Here is a 15,251-nt window from a genome sequence, read left to right on the forward strand (position 1 = left end):
TTCTGTGCTCTAAAACAGATTTGTTAACTTGATGTTTAAGAGTTTTTTCTAGGACTCATGCATATTTCAACGAAATATATAACCTTTTCTGATTTGTGGAAATAAAAAACCTGACCAAAGTGATATGTTTTTGTAAGTTAATATGGTGGGGGCTTTTTAAAATAAATGGGTAACAGGTGCCTCGTGTTTAAAACCTCCTTTTGTCAGGAACAACGTTTGCGTTACCTGAAGCAGCAAGAGCGTCGCCAGCAGCAGTCTGTTTCTGAGAGTGAAAAGCTTCAAAAACTTAAAGAACGTGTTGAAACCCAAGAGACAAAGCTGAAAAAAATCCGTGCCATGAGAGGACAAGTGGACTACAGCAAGATGATGAATGGCAATCTGTGTATGTGGAATTCTTAATTTATTGAATTTACTGTTCACCGCCTGACTAGTAAATAATAAGTCAGTATAGCATTGAAGCAGGTTTTCAGATAGAACCCCCTTAAGAAAAAAACATTCTGTGTTTCCTTGAAATTTGTATGGGACAGAACTTGCTGTTAGTTTTACATAGTCAAACAAAGTCAGAATAAGTCTATTCTCTAACTATTAGGAAATACTATGGCTGTTAGCAAATTTGCAGTGCAAGTATTTTATAGGTGCATACATATATTAAATGTAAAGCTAGTGTGGTGTGTTTGTTAATACTTGCAGAATTAAAAAAAATAACTTCTGCTTTATTTATTATTTTTTTGTTATTTTTATCTTGTTAATTTTAGCAACTGAAATTGAGCATATAAGTGCCATGTTCCAGGAAAAGCAGCAGGAGCTGCAGGCTGCAGTGTTAAAAGTGGATCAGCTCACTCAGCAGCTGGAGGATTTAAGGAAAGGGAAACTGAATGGGTTTCAGTCTTACAATGGACAAGTGACAGGGCCTGCAGCAGTAGAATTAAAAAAGCTGTATCAAGAGCTACAGGTAAGTAACAAAAAGATGCTATTTGAATTACAGCTGTGGATTTTAAAAGTTGTATTACTGCTCTTATGAGTGGCAATTTGTTGTGTTACACCTCAAAAGCAGTGTCTTAGAATGCTGTTAACATGTGAGGTTGTAGTTGGCATACAGCCTTTTTTCAGAAAGAACTTCATTAGCTTTAAAAACGATTTTGTTTCTTATACACGTAATGATACAAAGTGTGCAAGTGTTTTGAAGGACGCTTCTCAGCCCCTCAAATACTGAATGTCCACATAACCTATTATTTGTTTTAATCTCTCTCAAAAATTTTTTTCTAAAACTCATTTTGGTACTTTTCTAGTTTGCACTGAACTGGGTATAGCAAGCTCACTTAGATGCCCTCTTAACTTGGAGACATTACTGTAATTTTAAAAGTGTGTTGTGAAAATGTAGCTATATTGTCTGGTGTAAATAAAATACATAAAATAACATATTTTAATACAGTAATCAAAAATACAAGCTGCACTATATTCCCTGCATTATATAGTGCAATATAGCTGCAGTGTATTCACAGAGTATTCCCTGCATGAATACCTCCTCCAAGAAGATTGTTATGTCTAGAGTGTAGCTCTCACATGAGTAATTAAATATTCAGTTTACATTGGAATTTTGTCCAGTTATGTGCTAATGTATCAGGATTTTGAGGGCTTTTTTTATTTACTCATGTACTTGATTGTGATCAAGGTAACAGCTCTAATATATTTAATATTTTAAAATGAATTTAAATTTCAAAATTAGTCTCATTTATATAGATGAGCAAATACAACATACAAATCAATCAATCAATCGTGTTTTCATGCATTAGGAATAAGGGTCCCTTTCCCCCTTCCCCATTTATACAAGGCATGTCTATCTGCCTTTGAGTATTTCTCTAAGTATTTCTAAGTACTAAGATGCTCAATAGATGAAGATTTTTCTCTTGTGCTTCACAATGATCCCGTATGTGTTTATCAAGACTTAAATTTGCCTCAGGTGTTTTTTGCTTGTAACATTACCATGAAAATTGGAACACTGAGACAATGTTTGAGTTATTGAAGGTATGAAAAAATGCCAATGGCAAAGCAAGAGAAATAATTATAAAGAGTGTCATGGTTGATTTAAACCATAAAGGTAATCCACCTCATCATCTACTGGAAAACCGCTGTGAAGGTTTCAGTTTAGTCCCCATGCAGAGAGGAAAATCTGTGCCCAGTCCCTGCAGTAGCAGTTCAGTTACCCCTGCTTGACATCATGAAGTCTCATGAGGAACTGCAAACAGAATCAGAGTTTCTGTTACAAGTTTGGTGTCACTCAGTTTTCGTGACAGACAAGCTGTCTTGGGTGAGCATAACTTCTAACAAGCATTTTCTGTGATTTAGTTTTTCACAGTAGAATTCAGTTCTGAAATGTCTTTATGCCTAATTCCTCAATCCATTTTCTATAAATGGGAGGCAGTCTGTATGTATTTAATAGGCATCCACTAGGTTTTTTAGGATATTTTTTCACTGTTTTCCTCCAAGAGTTGTTCATGATTGCAAATGCTAACTTGACAGGATGTGTGTAAGCGTAAATTAGAGACACCAGAACAAGTTGTTGATCCAAGTTGCTTTGGGTTTTTTAACACTGTATTAAAAACCAACTTGCCAAGAGACAGAACAAGAACTGTCCCCTAACAAGTGGGGTTTTATTTTTAATTTTTTTGTTTTTGAAGATCCGTAACAGGCTTAACCAGGAGCAGAACTCCAAGCTCCAGCAGCAGAAAGAGCTCCTAAACAAACGCAATATGGAGGTGGCTATGATGGACAAGCGAATCAACGAGCTGCGCGAACGACTGTACAAGAAAAAAGTTGAGGCACGTCAAAAAGAAAACATTCCTGTAAGATAAACTGTTAAAAGGGCCACACTTCAGTTTATCAAGGGCCTATAAAAACTACATAGAATCTCACTTTTCCCCACTCAAGTAATACATTTACAGATAAAGAACGTATAATAAGAGTAGCAGGTTCTTTAAAGCTATTTTAAGGTTTCTCATAGTTATCCAAAAACTTCTGTAAGACAGAATATGTTTCCTTTCATTTTTCTTCATGGCACAGACAAGACTATATTAAAAATCTGAAAAGTTTATATTTCTAGGAAGGAAAGTATGACTGTGTGCTACGTGTTTAAAAGCATGGATGCATTAAAAATTGGATTTTATAAAATACTGATCTTCCAGTATGGAAAATGGATAAAAATATAAATGGTTTGATAAAGTTAGGCTTAATAGTTGTCTGGACCTTCGAAAAGATTTTAGAGATGAATTTTGGATTTCCATATGTATTAGTAGCTGGAGGTATTGCTTTAAAAAACCCCAACCCATACATATTGATCATTTAAGAACTCATTTTAGACCATTTGCTTGAGAAAGGCACAATGAAAGAGGCCTTATAGAGATAAAGGTGTCTATAAGAGATTTATATGCTGTGACTAAGAATTTTTGAGGTGTTAAGTTTAAGGAATAATATTTGTGCTTTCTACTACTTTTTTTTCTCTTTTTGTAGAAACGTAGAGCATGGTAACTTAATTATTAAGGTGCCTTAGCTACAGTGCATGGTTCTAGATAATTAAGTTTAGACCTCCCTGTTCATGCAGCAAGGTCTAGATTAAATGGACACTCACGTTTCAATTTGTCTGATCGTTTTCAGTTGAATCGTATTAATGGAACTTCATCACCCCAGTCATCCTTGAGTGCTTCAGGAAGGGTAGCAGCAGTAGGACCTTACATCCAAGTTCCAAGTGCTGGCACTTACGCTGTTCCAGTAGATCCAGTTAAGCCACAGTCTCTCACCATTGCTCCTAACTCAACACATGGAAGATCAAAATCTGGTAAGTACTTGTGTGATGTTTATTAATACATACGGTTTGAAAAGGGGCAATAAAGAAATGGAGCAATCTTAGTGTTGGCATAATTTCTGTAGTGGAAGAGGCAAGTTTCAGATGTGTTAATACTGTTGTGTGAATTGGACATAAGTCATTTGATACGTGGCATTTTTGCCTCTTTCCATGAATTTTACTTAGGCTATTGAGTGTTTTCTTTGAAATTTTACTGGCTGGTACATCCCTAAAAGGAGCACATTTTCTTCACAGATCCTATGTTGTGTCTTTAATAGCTTTCTCAATTAGTTCGTGTGTTTGAATACAATAATGAAATCAACTTTGTGGAAAACTGTATTATAAATAACTACTTACAGTATGTTGCTTTTTGTCAAGTAAAGCTAGTGAGTAAATAATAACAATATTACTTCTTAGAAGGAGACTAAACAGGAAAATAGAATAAAACTATGGGAGGTTTTTGCTCCGTCTAAGATATGGGAGTTTGTGGCCCTTGAAGCATTTCTGAAATGGAATAACCTTAACATTGATGCTGTTTACTTGTTTCTGCCCTGTTTAGTGAAGAAGCTGCCCTTCCAGAGTAGTCTCCAGAACTTTGTCTCTGAAATTGGCTCCCAAGTCTCCCATCAGTAATAATACCATCTACATTATAAAATAGAATTATTATTTAACTTGCATTGGAGACTAAATGAAGCAGGTCATATTCGTGCCTGAAATTCTCAATTCTAGCAAATCCCACCTCTCTGCTCATATCTTAGAAGATTCAGAATTCTTAAGAAATTATAAGCTAGGAAAATATGCATAATACAAATAAAATTGCATGATCCCATTCGTCTAACCACAGGACTTATTTTACCTGGTATCCTAGGAGAGATTAAAAATGGGATAAGGAAAATGAGTAGGAGACGAAAGCTGTTGCAATATTCACATACATTCAAGTACTTAAAACTGAATATTCCAGCAAAATTTGCAGCAGGCTTTCCAGATGGGGAGGAAGAGATGGAGGGAAGACAATCTGAACCTCTCTGAAGAAAAGAATGTCAGAAAGTAAAACTAGCCAAACAGAACTTAAAAAAAAAAGACCCCAATCTTTCCCATTGGTATTAGTGATTTAGCAATACCTTTATCATCTAAAAGTATTTAAAATCTCTACAAACCCCATCGCTGTGGATTTATGGAAAAGTCCCAAGAGTATGGAATGACTTAATTGTAGGGTGAAGGTACAGATTTGCAACAGTTTAGTTTTCAGATTTGTGGATCCTTCTTCCACATACGGAAAAGGACAGTTCCTAACTTTTAAGTTTACCAACCAAAAATCAAAATTTTTGTAATATCAACCTCCCAAAATATATATACCCACTTCTAGACCTACCTCAGGACTTTTAATATTACAGAAATAATTATACTGCCTTAGGACTGACTTTGTATTTATTATTTTGAAGGTACTTGTTCTGTAAAATAGATTTATGTAAGGAGAAGCTTATATGCTCCCAGGAAGGAAGAAAAGAAATTGAGAATTTTTTTCAACTGTCATGCTTTTATTTCTCATTATCTGAGTGTTCCTGTTCTAATTTTCTCCATTGTCATTGTTATAATTTTTCCACCACTTTTTTTCTTTCTTTTTCTGTGTAACTGGATCTGCCTTGGTGTGTCCGGTAGAGACAGACTGTGGGTGTGTGAAAAAATCTCCAGACACCTGGAAGGTTTCTGATTTAGACATAATAGTGGATCCTATTCTGTCACCTCCCACTTCTCTTCAGTCTGCTGTTCACAATGTCATCCGCCTGGCACCTACTCTGTTTGACACCCAGCACTGTGAGTCCGTAGAAGATCTCTGCCTAGCTAAGAACTCAGTTTTTAATATGGTCATCTGAGCTCTTGCACATAGATGCATATTAAACAGCATCTTTAGGATTTGTGTTGTGGTCTGGCATGTAGAAGATGCTGTTGAAATGTAAAATGGTTGAGAAGTTGCTTTTCATCTTTGAAGGAAACAGAGTTGCAGCAAATTCATCCCAGGAATACTAGAGTAGTGTACCTGGGATGAGTTTTCTTCACTGCAAAACCTCAAAATTTTCAAAATGTTAGAAATTTCTGGCAATCACTAAAGTGTGTTTTAGTATATCTTGGATTGGATAGATGTATAAAATACAGGCTTAGTTTGAGTTACTTTGTGGAAAACTTCAAGTTTCCACGTTGCACTGACCCCAGAGTTGGGATAAAAGCTCACACTGTCCAAGTTAATACCCAGAATCTTGCTGCCTTCCATTGGACTGGGAGTGTACTTCAGTTGCTATAGTAAGTATCCTGGATCCAGACCTACAGAAATTTTAGGTGAAGTCAGAGAAAATGCACAAAACCATTTGTGTCTGTGTGTCCCTGTCTTATTTATGTAAATGCACAATGGCCTGGTGAGAGCTGAAGTACACTGGGTGTTAGTTTACAGGTACAGGCAAGAGGGTGCATTTGGAGGGGAGGATGGAGCCAGTTGGCTGTGAGGTGGCTGAGAGCAGGAGCTGGCGTGGCCTTGTCAGGAGGGTGTTGGCATCAGATCCCCCTAGACCAGGTTGCTCAAAGCCTCATCTAGCCTGGCCTTGAACATCACCTCAGGGATGGGGCATCCACAACTTCCCTGGACAACCTGTGCCACTGACTCCTCACCCTCACAGTGTAAGTTAGAGAGAGGAGGGAGAATCTGAATTTACTTCCAGTCTGTTACCTCAAAATTTGGGCATAAACATGCTGATTGCAATAAGTTTTTGTGTATCTGTCTTTTTAATAGAAGAGTGTGGGTTGAATTTGCAGGTAAGATGTTTAAATTTGTCAAGTCTTTTGGTGTTGTTTCTGTAAGTGCTTTCCTCATAACTAAACTTACAGATCCAGATGCTTTCATGTTCAGCATGAATCAATTATAACACATTTTGATCTTCAAAACAAAGGTTTTACTGAACTGTAACCTTACTGGAGGTACAGAATGTCGTGTGTATTTTGTACAGTAAACATTTAATTCAGTGGCATAGTTGGAAAATTTGCCATTGTTTAGGGTCTAAGTGCTTAGACACTTTTTTGGTCTTGCTCCTGATAACAAGATGATGAAAACAATAACAAACAAAACCCACAGCATTTTCAGTTCTTGGATGTTGCCAGTATTAAAAGCTGGGCCTCATTACTTTGCTTCCCGACAGTTTGCAAGTGCGAAAAGTGATTTCTGGACTATATACTGTATTCTCAGTGTAAAAATATGCAAGTGTTAATCCTGTTTTGAGAGATACTCAACAAAGAGGGTAAGGCTCATGGATAGAAAGTAGAATGGTGATGGAAAAATCACTCTCGTTAGAATGTTCCTATGCAGCTTATTTTGAGACTATCTACTAACTAGACAGAGAATTCTAGAAATAGCTCTGCTGATTCTGTTTTCTAGAGGCTTAGAACTGAAATGGGAAACTTGGCCTCTAAATACCTGGTTTTCATTTGATATTGTATTACTGTGGGATCCAGAAATATCATTGAATCTCCACACGTGCACAATCCCCCTCCATTTTAGCTGCTATCCTGTAGTAAAGTTAATTGTTACACATCATCTTTGCTGATTTAAGTGCTGCACTACAACAATTACAAGCCATGGGGATGGAGAAATGATCTCCAGTCTCATTATAGGAAGAGATGCCTGAATTTTAATCTTTTAAAGGCAGATCAAATCCTTAGGCTCTAACATTGGATGTATTTAGTTATTATAAACCATATCTAATTATTAGGCTACTGAAACTCTTTTGCTTATGTAGAGAACTGAAACTAGTCTCACACGCTTTATAAAGTAACATATCAATGCATCTAGGACTTCTTTAAGGATTTTTTGCCTCAGTTTATGTGCAGCTATGTATGATTTTTTGCATATGATGAAGATAAAAGCCCATGACTTGTGTCTTCACGCTGAGTTAAAGTTGTCAGCTGACTTTATAAATGTATTTAATATTAAATCTCTGAGGCAATTCTAATCGGGTGAGTGTGTTGAGGAAAAACAAAAGGTGAGTTAACTACCACTTCCAGCAAAGGAATGTGTGCTTTTGTTCCACCCTGCTGTTCAAGGGAGTTTTTACATCCTGTTATGGGTGAATGAATCTGGTAACCATAGTTTAAATTTGGAGCAAGTCCACTCGGGGCTTACACAGACTTAACATTTAGTGTAATTTGACAGTGTCTCTGGATAGTACCCAAAGAATTCTGTTGATGAAGTGTTTCTGTAAGGATTTTTACTCTGAGTTTGTTTGCCTTCTAATAGCAGAATATGCAACACTCAAGCCAAAATTTTAATTACATTTTTTCCACAGAAATTTTCAGTGGAATTTGAGTGTTAAAGGGTAGTGAACAGCACATTGTATGCAGTGATTTGGCTTTCAGTATTGATTTCTGAATCAAACGTTAATTTATCTCACTTCTAGAATAAAACTAATCCCACTGTAATCGAAGTTGTTTTATTTCATGTGTAGTTTTGCTTGTTTGCAATGCTAGTATGGATTATCTTAAATCTAGTATTTTTGTCTGTTTTCAAGCTAATGATGGAAATTGGCCGATACTTAAACAGAGCTCAGCCCCTGTGGTAAAACCCCCTCAGATCTCCAACACAGACTGGAAAGAATCAAGCATGGATACTGCTTTAAAACAAGGAACTATATCCAGCCAGCCTTTGCCAACTTCAGTATTAGGAAGTACTGATAAAATGGTGGGTTTCATCTGCGATATATTTATAGATCTGCTTTGCTGAAATTATGAACCTTTAGTTTTCATAGCTGAACTCACTTCAGTTAGATATACATTCCATTTCCCTGCTGCTGTTTATTTAAAAAGTCATAAAGAAAATTACCTTTGTATTTCATCTGTTCCTTTCTGTTCTTATCACATTAAAATGTGTGGGGTTTTTTTACCTTTAGTAGTTTGTATTCCTTCCTGGTTTTTTACATATCTAGTCTCCTCTTTTCTCTCTTTGCTTCTCATAATCCTCTCCCCCCTCCTTCATGTTTCTCTAATTCATATCTTTGTTAGTCTTTTTCCTTGGTATAGATTATTACTTTTTCAATGTACTTTTTTTCTCATAAAAATCTCTCAAAAGAAGTTATTAAATCTGTCCTTAAGTGAGTCCACTAGTGGTGTCTGTCTGGACTGTTATGCTAGTACTGTATGAATTCTGTAAGATTATAATCTTTAGAGAATAAGGATTTAGTCTTTAAATTGTTTTGGTAAACTCTGACAGTATATGTTGTCAAGTATGTTATCAACTAGATACTGAGATCCAGAATCCAGAACAAGTTATTCAGGCTTTGCATGTATGCAAATAGTTTTGAATTGATATGAATGTGTTACAGCTGAAGGCGCCTTTAAACAGTGGCTTTTGTCTGAGGTATGATGGGATCCTGTGATAAACTCAGGTAGAATCATATCTAGTGATAAAGGAACACACATTGTTTACATTGAATCCTTTGCTGTCTCACAAGATAGCTAGTATGGTATGTTGAAAGAGGAATGTTCTTGCTCAGAAGTCCTTTATTTAATTAAATGGTATATACTATTTATTGTTCTTACACAGGGTCTTGACCTGGGGAAGGTGCCACCAACAGTTCCTGGTGTAAGCAAGCAGTTGCCTCAGAACTACGGGACCTATCCAAGCCCAGTTCCTTTAGGAACAGGTTCTACAAACTCTCTAGAAAGAAGGAAAGATGGCAGCCTTCCCAGACCTGGCACCAGTATAGCAAATCGGCAAAGGCCAGTTCCGCTCCCACCTCCCAGCAACATGCACCAGCCCAGCTCTTCACAGCAGATCCAGCAGAGAATTTCTGTCCCTCCCAGCCCCACGTATCAACCCTCCGGTCCCCCCTTGTTCCCAGGAGGAGAGGGCAGGCCAGAGCTGCCTTTGACTGTGGCAATCAGACCTTTTCTCGCTGATAAAGGATCCAGACCTCAGTCTCCCAGAAAAGGGCCACAGACAGTGAACTCCAGTTCCATCTACTCAGTGTATCTTCAGCAAGCAACACCACCAAAGAATTACCAACAAGCTGTGTACAATACCTTAAATAAGTCGGTAAAAGCAGGTAGAATATATTTTGCTTTTTTTTTTCTTTGGAATCCATTAAGATCTACTTGTTTGGCTTAGTTTGCTTCCCATATTGGTTTGGAAAACTTGTCTAAATCTGTGAGGAAAGTTTTTTTTGTGTATGCAGAATAAGAGCAAAATCATTTAATATATTTTTGAGGTTATGCATTGATTTACCTTTTTAAAACAAGATGCAATTGGAACAATATAGCCTGGATACTTTACCAGTACTTTGATAAATAAGTTGAAAAAACAGAGTCTCGATAGGAGAGTTTTTCTCCTCTTGTTGTTTCCTCTTGAAAGAGGAAAAACAGTCCAGATGCTACTTGTAGCTTATAATTGCAAGAAGCATCAGCATCACCAAGGTAAGTATTTATTTCTGTTTTGATAGTCCCCAGAACATTTTTTTTTTCTGTAGTAGTGTCAAACAAGTAGCAAGAGTTTATTTATAAATATTTTATTATGTAATTTGAGAACAGCTCTTCACTGTTTTCCATCTTTCTTTTCTTCAGTTTATGGAAAGCCTGTATTACAGTCTGGTTCAACCTCTCCCTCACCCTTGCCATTCCTTCATGGTTCTTTGCCTGCCCAGTCTCCCTCACAGCCACAATCTCAGCCTCAGACTGAGGTCACTGAAAAAGATCAAGAGCTGGAAAATGCTCCACCACCCACTGAAAACAGCAATGTGGAAAACATTCCCCGTCCTCTTAGTCCTACTAAGCTCACCCCTATTGTGCACTCGCCCCTACGGTATCAGAGCGATGCTGACCTCGAGGCTCTGAGGAGAAAACTGGCCAATGCTCCGAGGCCGTTAAAGAAACGCAGCTCCATCACTGAGCCAGAGGGCCCAAGTGGACCAAATATACAAAAATTATTGTACCAGCGCTTTAATACCCTGGCTGGAGGGATAGAAAGTGCTCCTTTTTATCAGCCAAGCAATCCACAGGACTTCATAGGCAACCTAGCTGACGTTGATAATGGGAACGCCAGCACCAATGGCAATATTGAAGAACCAATCCCCGTGCAACCTACAGTTCCTGTCCCTGATGAACCACCCCCTTCGTCAGATGCCAATGATAATGAATTACCTTCTCCCACTACCGAGGAGCTGATAAGCACTGAAACCACAAATCAAACACCTGAGACAACTGAAGACAACAACAACAATCTTGCTATAGTTCCTTCTACTGAGCAGTCACCCAGTCCCACGCCAGAGGTCAGTTCTCCAGTAGAAGATGAAGCTCCTTTGCCACCTGCTCTTCCTCCTCCACTTCCTCCAGTAAGTAACAAAGCAAAAGAACAACTTTGTGAACTACACAATTAGCTTTGTGTTTAAGTATAACTGGAATATGGTAAGTTTGTGCTCAGCAGTATCTTTGCACTTGAAATCTCCTGATATTAAAAGGAAAGAAAACCAGGGGAGTTCCAGGGAGAATTCTGATGGATTAGTTTCTTTACTACTCTAGCTGCTTAATAAGGAAAATATGCAAACAGGTAATGGGAGGTGTATGTATTTTTCAACTTTTTGGAGATTCTTGTAGAACTTATTCTGGAATTTGAGATTCCTTTTTTTTTTTTTTTAATTTGTCCAGGCCTCCAAAGATAACTATTTGTATAAAACTAAGGGTAAGCTGTGTCAGTGGGAAGCTTTTTAATTTGCAGGCAAGCTGAAATAGCTGTTCTGGGGAAAATGCACTCCTTTTGCCCTCTCAGCTTAGAGGAGAGATGGACCAGGGCTAACTCCAGCAGCAGCACAGCTGGCTTGTGATAGCAGAAATGTTCTTCTGATGGGCTTGTCACATACTCTGAATTGCTTCCAAAGTCCCTCCTCCAGCTGCACTAAAATCTTTTAAATACTTGCCATTACCAAAATCTACCACATTTGGAGAATTGAAAAATACAGAAAAAAACTGAATTTTATTCTTTGTTGTTGTGATATCACTCTTTGAAACCAAGGTTCATCTCCACTTTTTGATTCAGGTAGGAGCCTTGCATTCCTCTGACAATTTGACTGCAGTGTGCACAAGGGTTTTTATATGGTTTTCCATGAGCATAAGGGCCAGGGTACTTCTGGGAGAATGGGATATGCTAGCAACTAATATTATTCATAACATAAAGGGTTTATTTTCCAAACTGAAATAGCCATCCTATATAGGACCATAAGTGAAAACAGATCTTACAGAGCTAGAGACTAAAAGCATTCTATAAAAGCTGTAGTTAATAATAGATATTTTTTCCCCCAGAAAGTGACAAGGACACATATAAGGGATTCAGAATACTCTTGAAACACATTTAAATGTGCTTCAGATCTTAAAAAAAAAATGCTGCTTCTGATAACACCTGCTAGAATGTCACATAAAATAGCTTCATGTTCTGTTCTTTTTGTTTCTGCAACAAAACTCCCAACTTGCCAGGCCTGATCTACAACAGAGACTCCTGCTAATTCAAGGCGTTGATTCCTCTTAAGTACAGACTCTGGCTTAATTGTGTCGTGCTTTCCAGGCTAAGCAAAAGTTTTCACAGTGTCTCAGATAATCCACCAGTAATACACACAGCTTCTATTAGATACAATTAAGATGATGATGCTTAAAACATTCACTTAGATACTTCATTCCTTATACTCACTATCTTTAATTAGAAGCTTTGAAATTATATTGGCTTGCTTTTTCATATTTTAACTACATAAAATATAGTAATGTGTCAAGCCTTCTACTTAGAGACTTTTAAATAGAAATGATTACATAGTTCTGAATATCATCTAAGGAAGATGAGATTCTTAAATGAACAATTTTTATACTTGTACAACCTGAAATGATGCCTTCCAACCTTCATCTCTACTCAGACAAAACGTACCAACTTGAAGAAACCCAACTCAGAAAGAACAGGCCATGGTTTGAGAGTGAAGTTCAATCCCTTGGCTCTCCTCCTAGATGCTTCTTTGGAGGGGGAATTTGATCTGGTACAACGAATCATATATGAGGTAAGCTTTTAAACAATGGCAACCTCATTCAGTATTCAGGAAAAAGAAAGTGCTGAACTATTTTTTTTGTTTTCAACAGGTTGATGATCCGAGTAAACCAAATGATGAAGGCATTACACCTTTGCATAATGCAGTGTGTGCTGGTCATCACCACATTGTGAAGTTCCTACTCGATTTTGGTGTAAATGTAAATGCAGCAGATAGTGATGGGTGGTAAGTGTCAAGATTTTTAACCTAGTGTCTGGGAGAAACACCATTTAGATGCACATTCAAAATCTAGTTGAGACCTGTTTTGGAAACAATTTCCTTCCCCTTTATCCCCAGTAAATGAGCATTCTCTAAGCTCTAGGTGGAGATGAACTCAAATGCAAGGTTACAGTGTGTTCAGCTCCCAAGCAAGCACGCTTAAACCATAAACTAGATTACAGTTTGGCTTTAATTAGTGGTACAGTTGCATTTCTTGTTCAGATGCTGAAATAATTAAAGGCATAAATAACAAATGACAAAAGTTAATTTGTTTAAGTTTCATCATGGTAGAACCCACCACAGATGTTGGTGTTCTTGAAGAATCTCACCTCACAGGTAGCCATAGCATTCCTGAAGTCTTTGGTGGGGATGTGAATCCTCACCTTTGTTTGACCTTCCAGGTTTCCTTCTACTGGAAAACACCCTTTTACACCCAGCAGCTTTGTAAGCTGTGAAAATTACTAGTTTTCCTGTCATCTGTTTTATAATGCTTGGCTTTACTGGTATTTTTCAGGTAAATCCTGAAATCCACCCCAGCTGCTTGACAGGTTTTGGACAATGCGTACACATACTATAAACACAAAGAAAAATCTTCTTTTAATATAGACAGGCTCTACGTAGCAAGATGAAAGTTAGGATTCATGGAAGCTTATCTTTTCACATGCACTTTTTTTTGCTTTATTTCAGGACACCCTTGCATTGTGCAGCTTCTTGCAATAGTGTTCATCTCTGTAAACTACTGGTTGAATCTGGGGCAGCTATTTTTGCTTCAACTATAAGTGATATAGAAACTGCTGCAGACAAGTGTGAGGAGATGGAAGAAGGTTATATTCAGTGTTCCCAGTTTTTGTATGGTAAGCTGTGACACCTACCAACTCTTTTCTAAGATTCATCCTGATTTGTCCCTCTGATCTGTGTGTAACATCTGCTTAGGCCCCAGACTTCATGATATGGCCCATCATGTCCCTGTGCTTTCAAAGTGCTAAAACCAGAATCATCTTTTCACTGTGATGTTGGTCTTAGTCCTCCTGGGTTCTGAATTACTTCACAGGCTCCTTCAAATGTTAAGATTTTTAAAGTTTTAATTTGGCTGTATTTCAAGGAAATGCTTCTACAGGGAGGTTTTGACAGTGAGTTGTCAAGTATTTTGACAGAGAGACTCCCAACTTCCAGATGCACAAATTTCTAGCAGATCACACAAAGAAAGAAGTACACTTTATGAATACTTAACTTACAGAAGGTGCTTAGTTACTAAAATGTATTTTGCAAGAAAAGCACTTGGATGGAGCAGACAACTTTTTAGTTTTCATCAGAGAATTTAAGCTTCATTAAGGCTCTGTTATATCTGACATTGTGTGAATTCCGAAAGCCTCGGGTGTCCCTACAAGACCTGCTGTACGAAGCAGTTTCCATTGCATGTATAATAAAAAAGAAAAACCTCGTTCTCTGAATTATTCTTAAGACTTGGTTTTATCATGCAGTTAAATTTCTGACAGGATTTCATAATGGAAAACTGTTCATGAAATGTTATTAACAGGAGACTAATACTTGGGCCACTGTGTCAATAGTAAAAATCTCAGAGGGGAAAAAGAGGCTATTTTACCATCTGGTGTTGTTAACAGGCGTGCAGGAGAAGCTGGGAGTGATGAATAAAGGGGTGGTGTATGCTCTGTGGGATTATGAAGCCCAGAACAATGATGAGCTGTCATTCCACGAGGGCGATGCCATCACTATTCTGAGGCGCAAGGATGACAACGAAACGGAGTGGTGGTGGGCCCGCCTCAATGACAAGGAAGGCTATGTGCCTAAAAACCTCCTCGGGGTAAGTTCTTTCACCCTCTCCCTTCTATTTTTCACATGCACCTGAAGTAGGAGCACAAGATGGATCTTTGGTCAGAATCCCTCTGTACACCATCCAGACACAGCACTATGAAGTGGTGTAAAGGAGGCTATCCTTATGCTCTCTCTGGCCTCTGTGCCATTGTAAACAAAAAGGAGAGGCTACTATTAGGAGATTAGTGCTGGTTCTCATTGGGCAAGTTAGTATATTTAGTATAGCAATATATTTAATATTGTTTATGCTTTATTAAGACTTTTTCCTC

At 37.7% G+C, this 15,251-nt stretch overlaps 1 protein-coding gene across 10 annotated transcripts in view; it reads left to right on the forward strand.

Moving 5' to 3' along the window:
* PPP1R13B (protein phosphatase 1 regulatory subunit 13B) overlaps nt 1-15,251 on the forward strand; it is a 68,930-nt gene that overhangs the window by 51,529 nt on the left and 2,150 nt on the right. For 7 of the 10 annotated variants that reach the window (XM_032113224.1, XM_032113225.1, XM_032113222.1 and 4 more), the window contains 12 exons: nt 208-382; nt 756-952; nt 2,679-2,843; nt 3,652-3,832; nt 5,498-5,653; nt 8,389-8,558; nt 9,420-9,921; nt 10,436-11,202; nt 12,766-12,903; nt 12,983-13,116; nt 13,837-14,003; nt 14,772-14,971. In XM_032113224.1, coding sequence (XP_031969115.1) covers nt 208-382; nt 756-952; nt 2,679-2,843; nt 3,652-3,832; nt 5,498-5,653; nt 8,389-8,558; nt 9,420-9,921; nt 10,436-11,202; nt 12,766-12,903; nt 12,983-13,116; nt 13,837-14,003; nt 14,772-14,971 — 2,952 coding nt within the window. The remainder of the gene's footprint in view (nt 1-207; nt 383-755; nt 953-2,678; nt 2,844-3,651; nt 3,833-5,497; nt 5,654-8,388; nt 8,559-9,419; nt 9,922-10,435; nt 11,203-12,765; nt 12,904-12,982; nt 13,117-13,836; nt 14,004-14,771; nt 14,972-15,251) is intronic. The other 3 variants (XM_032113223.1, XM_032113226.1, XM_032113227.1) reach the window with 3 other exon arrangements.

Source organism: Corvus moneduloides, chromosome 6 (genome assembly GCF_009650955.1).
Source record: "Corvus moneduloides isolate bCorMon1 chromosome 6, bCorMon1.pri, whole genome shotgun sequence".
In the NCBI taxonomy this organism is placed as follows: domain Eukaryota; kingdom Metazoa; phylum Chordata; class Aves; order Passeriformes; family Corvidae; genus Corvus; species Corvus moneduloides.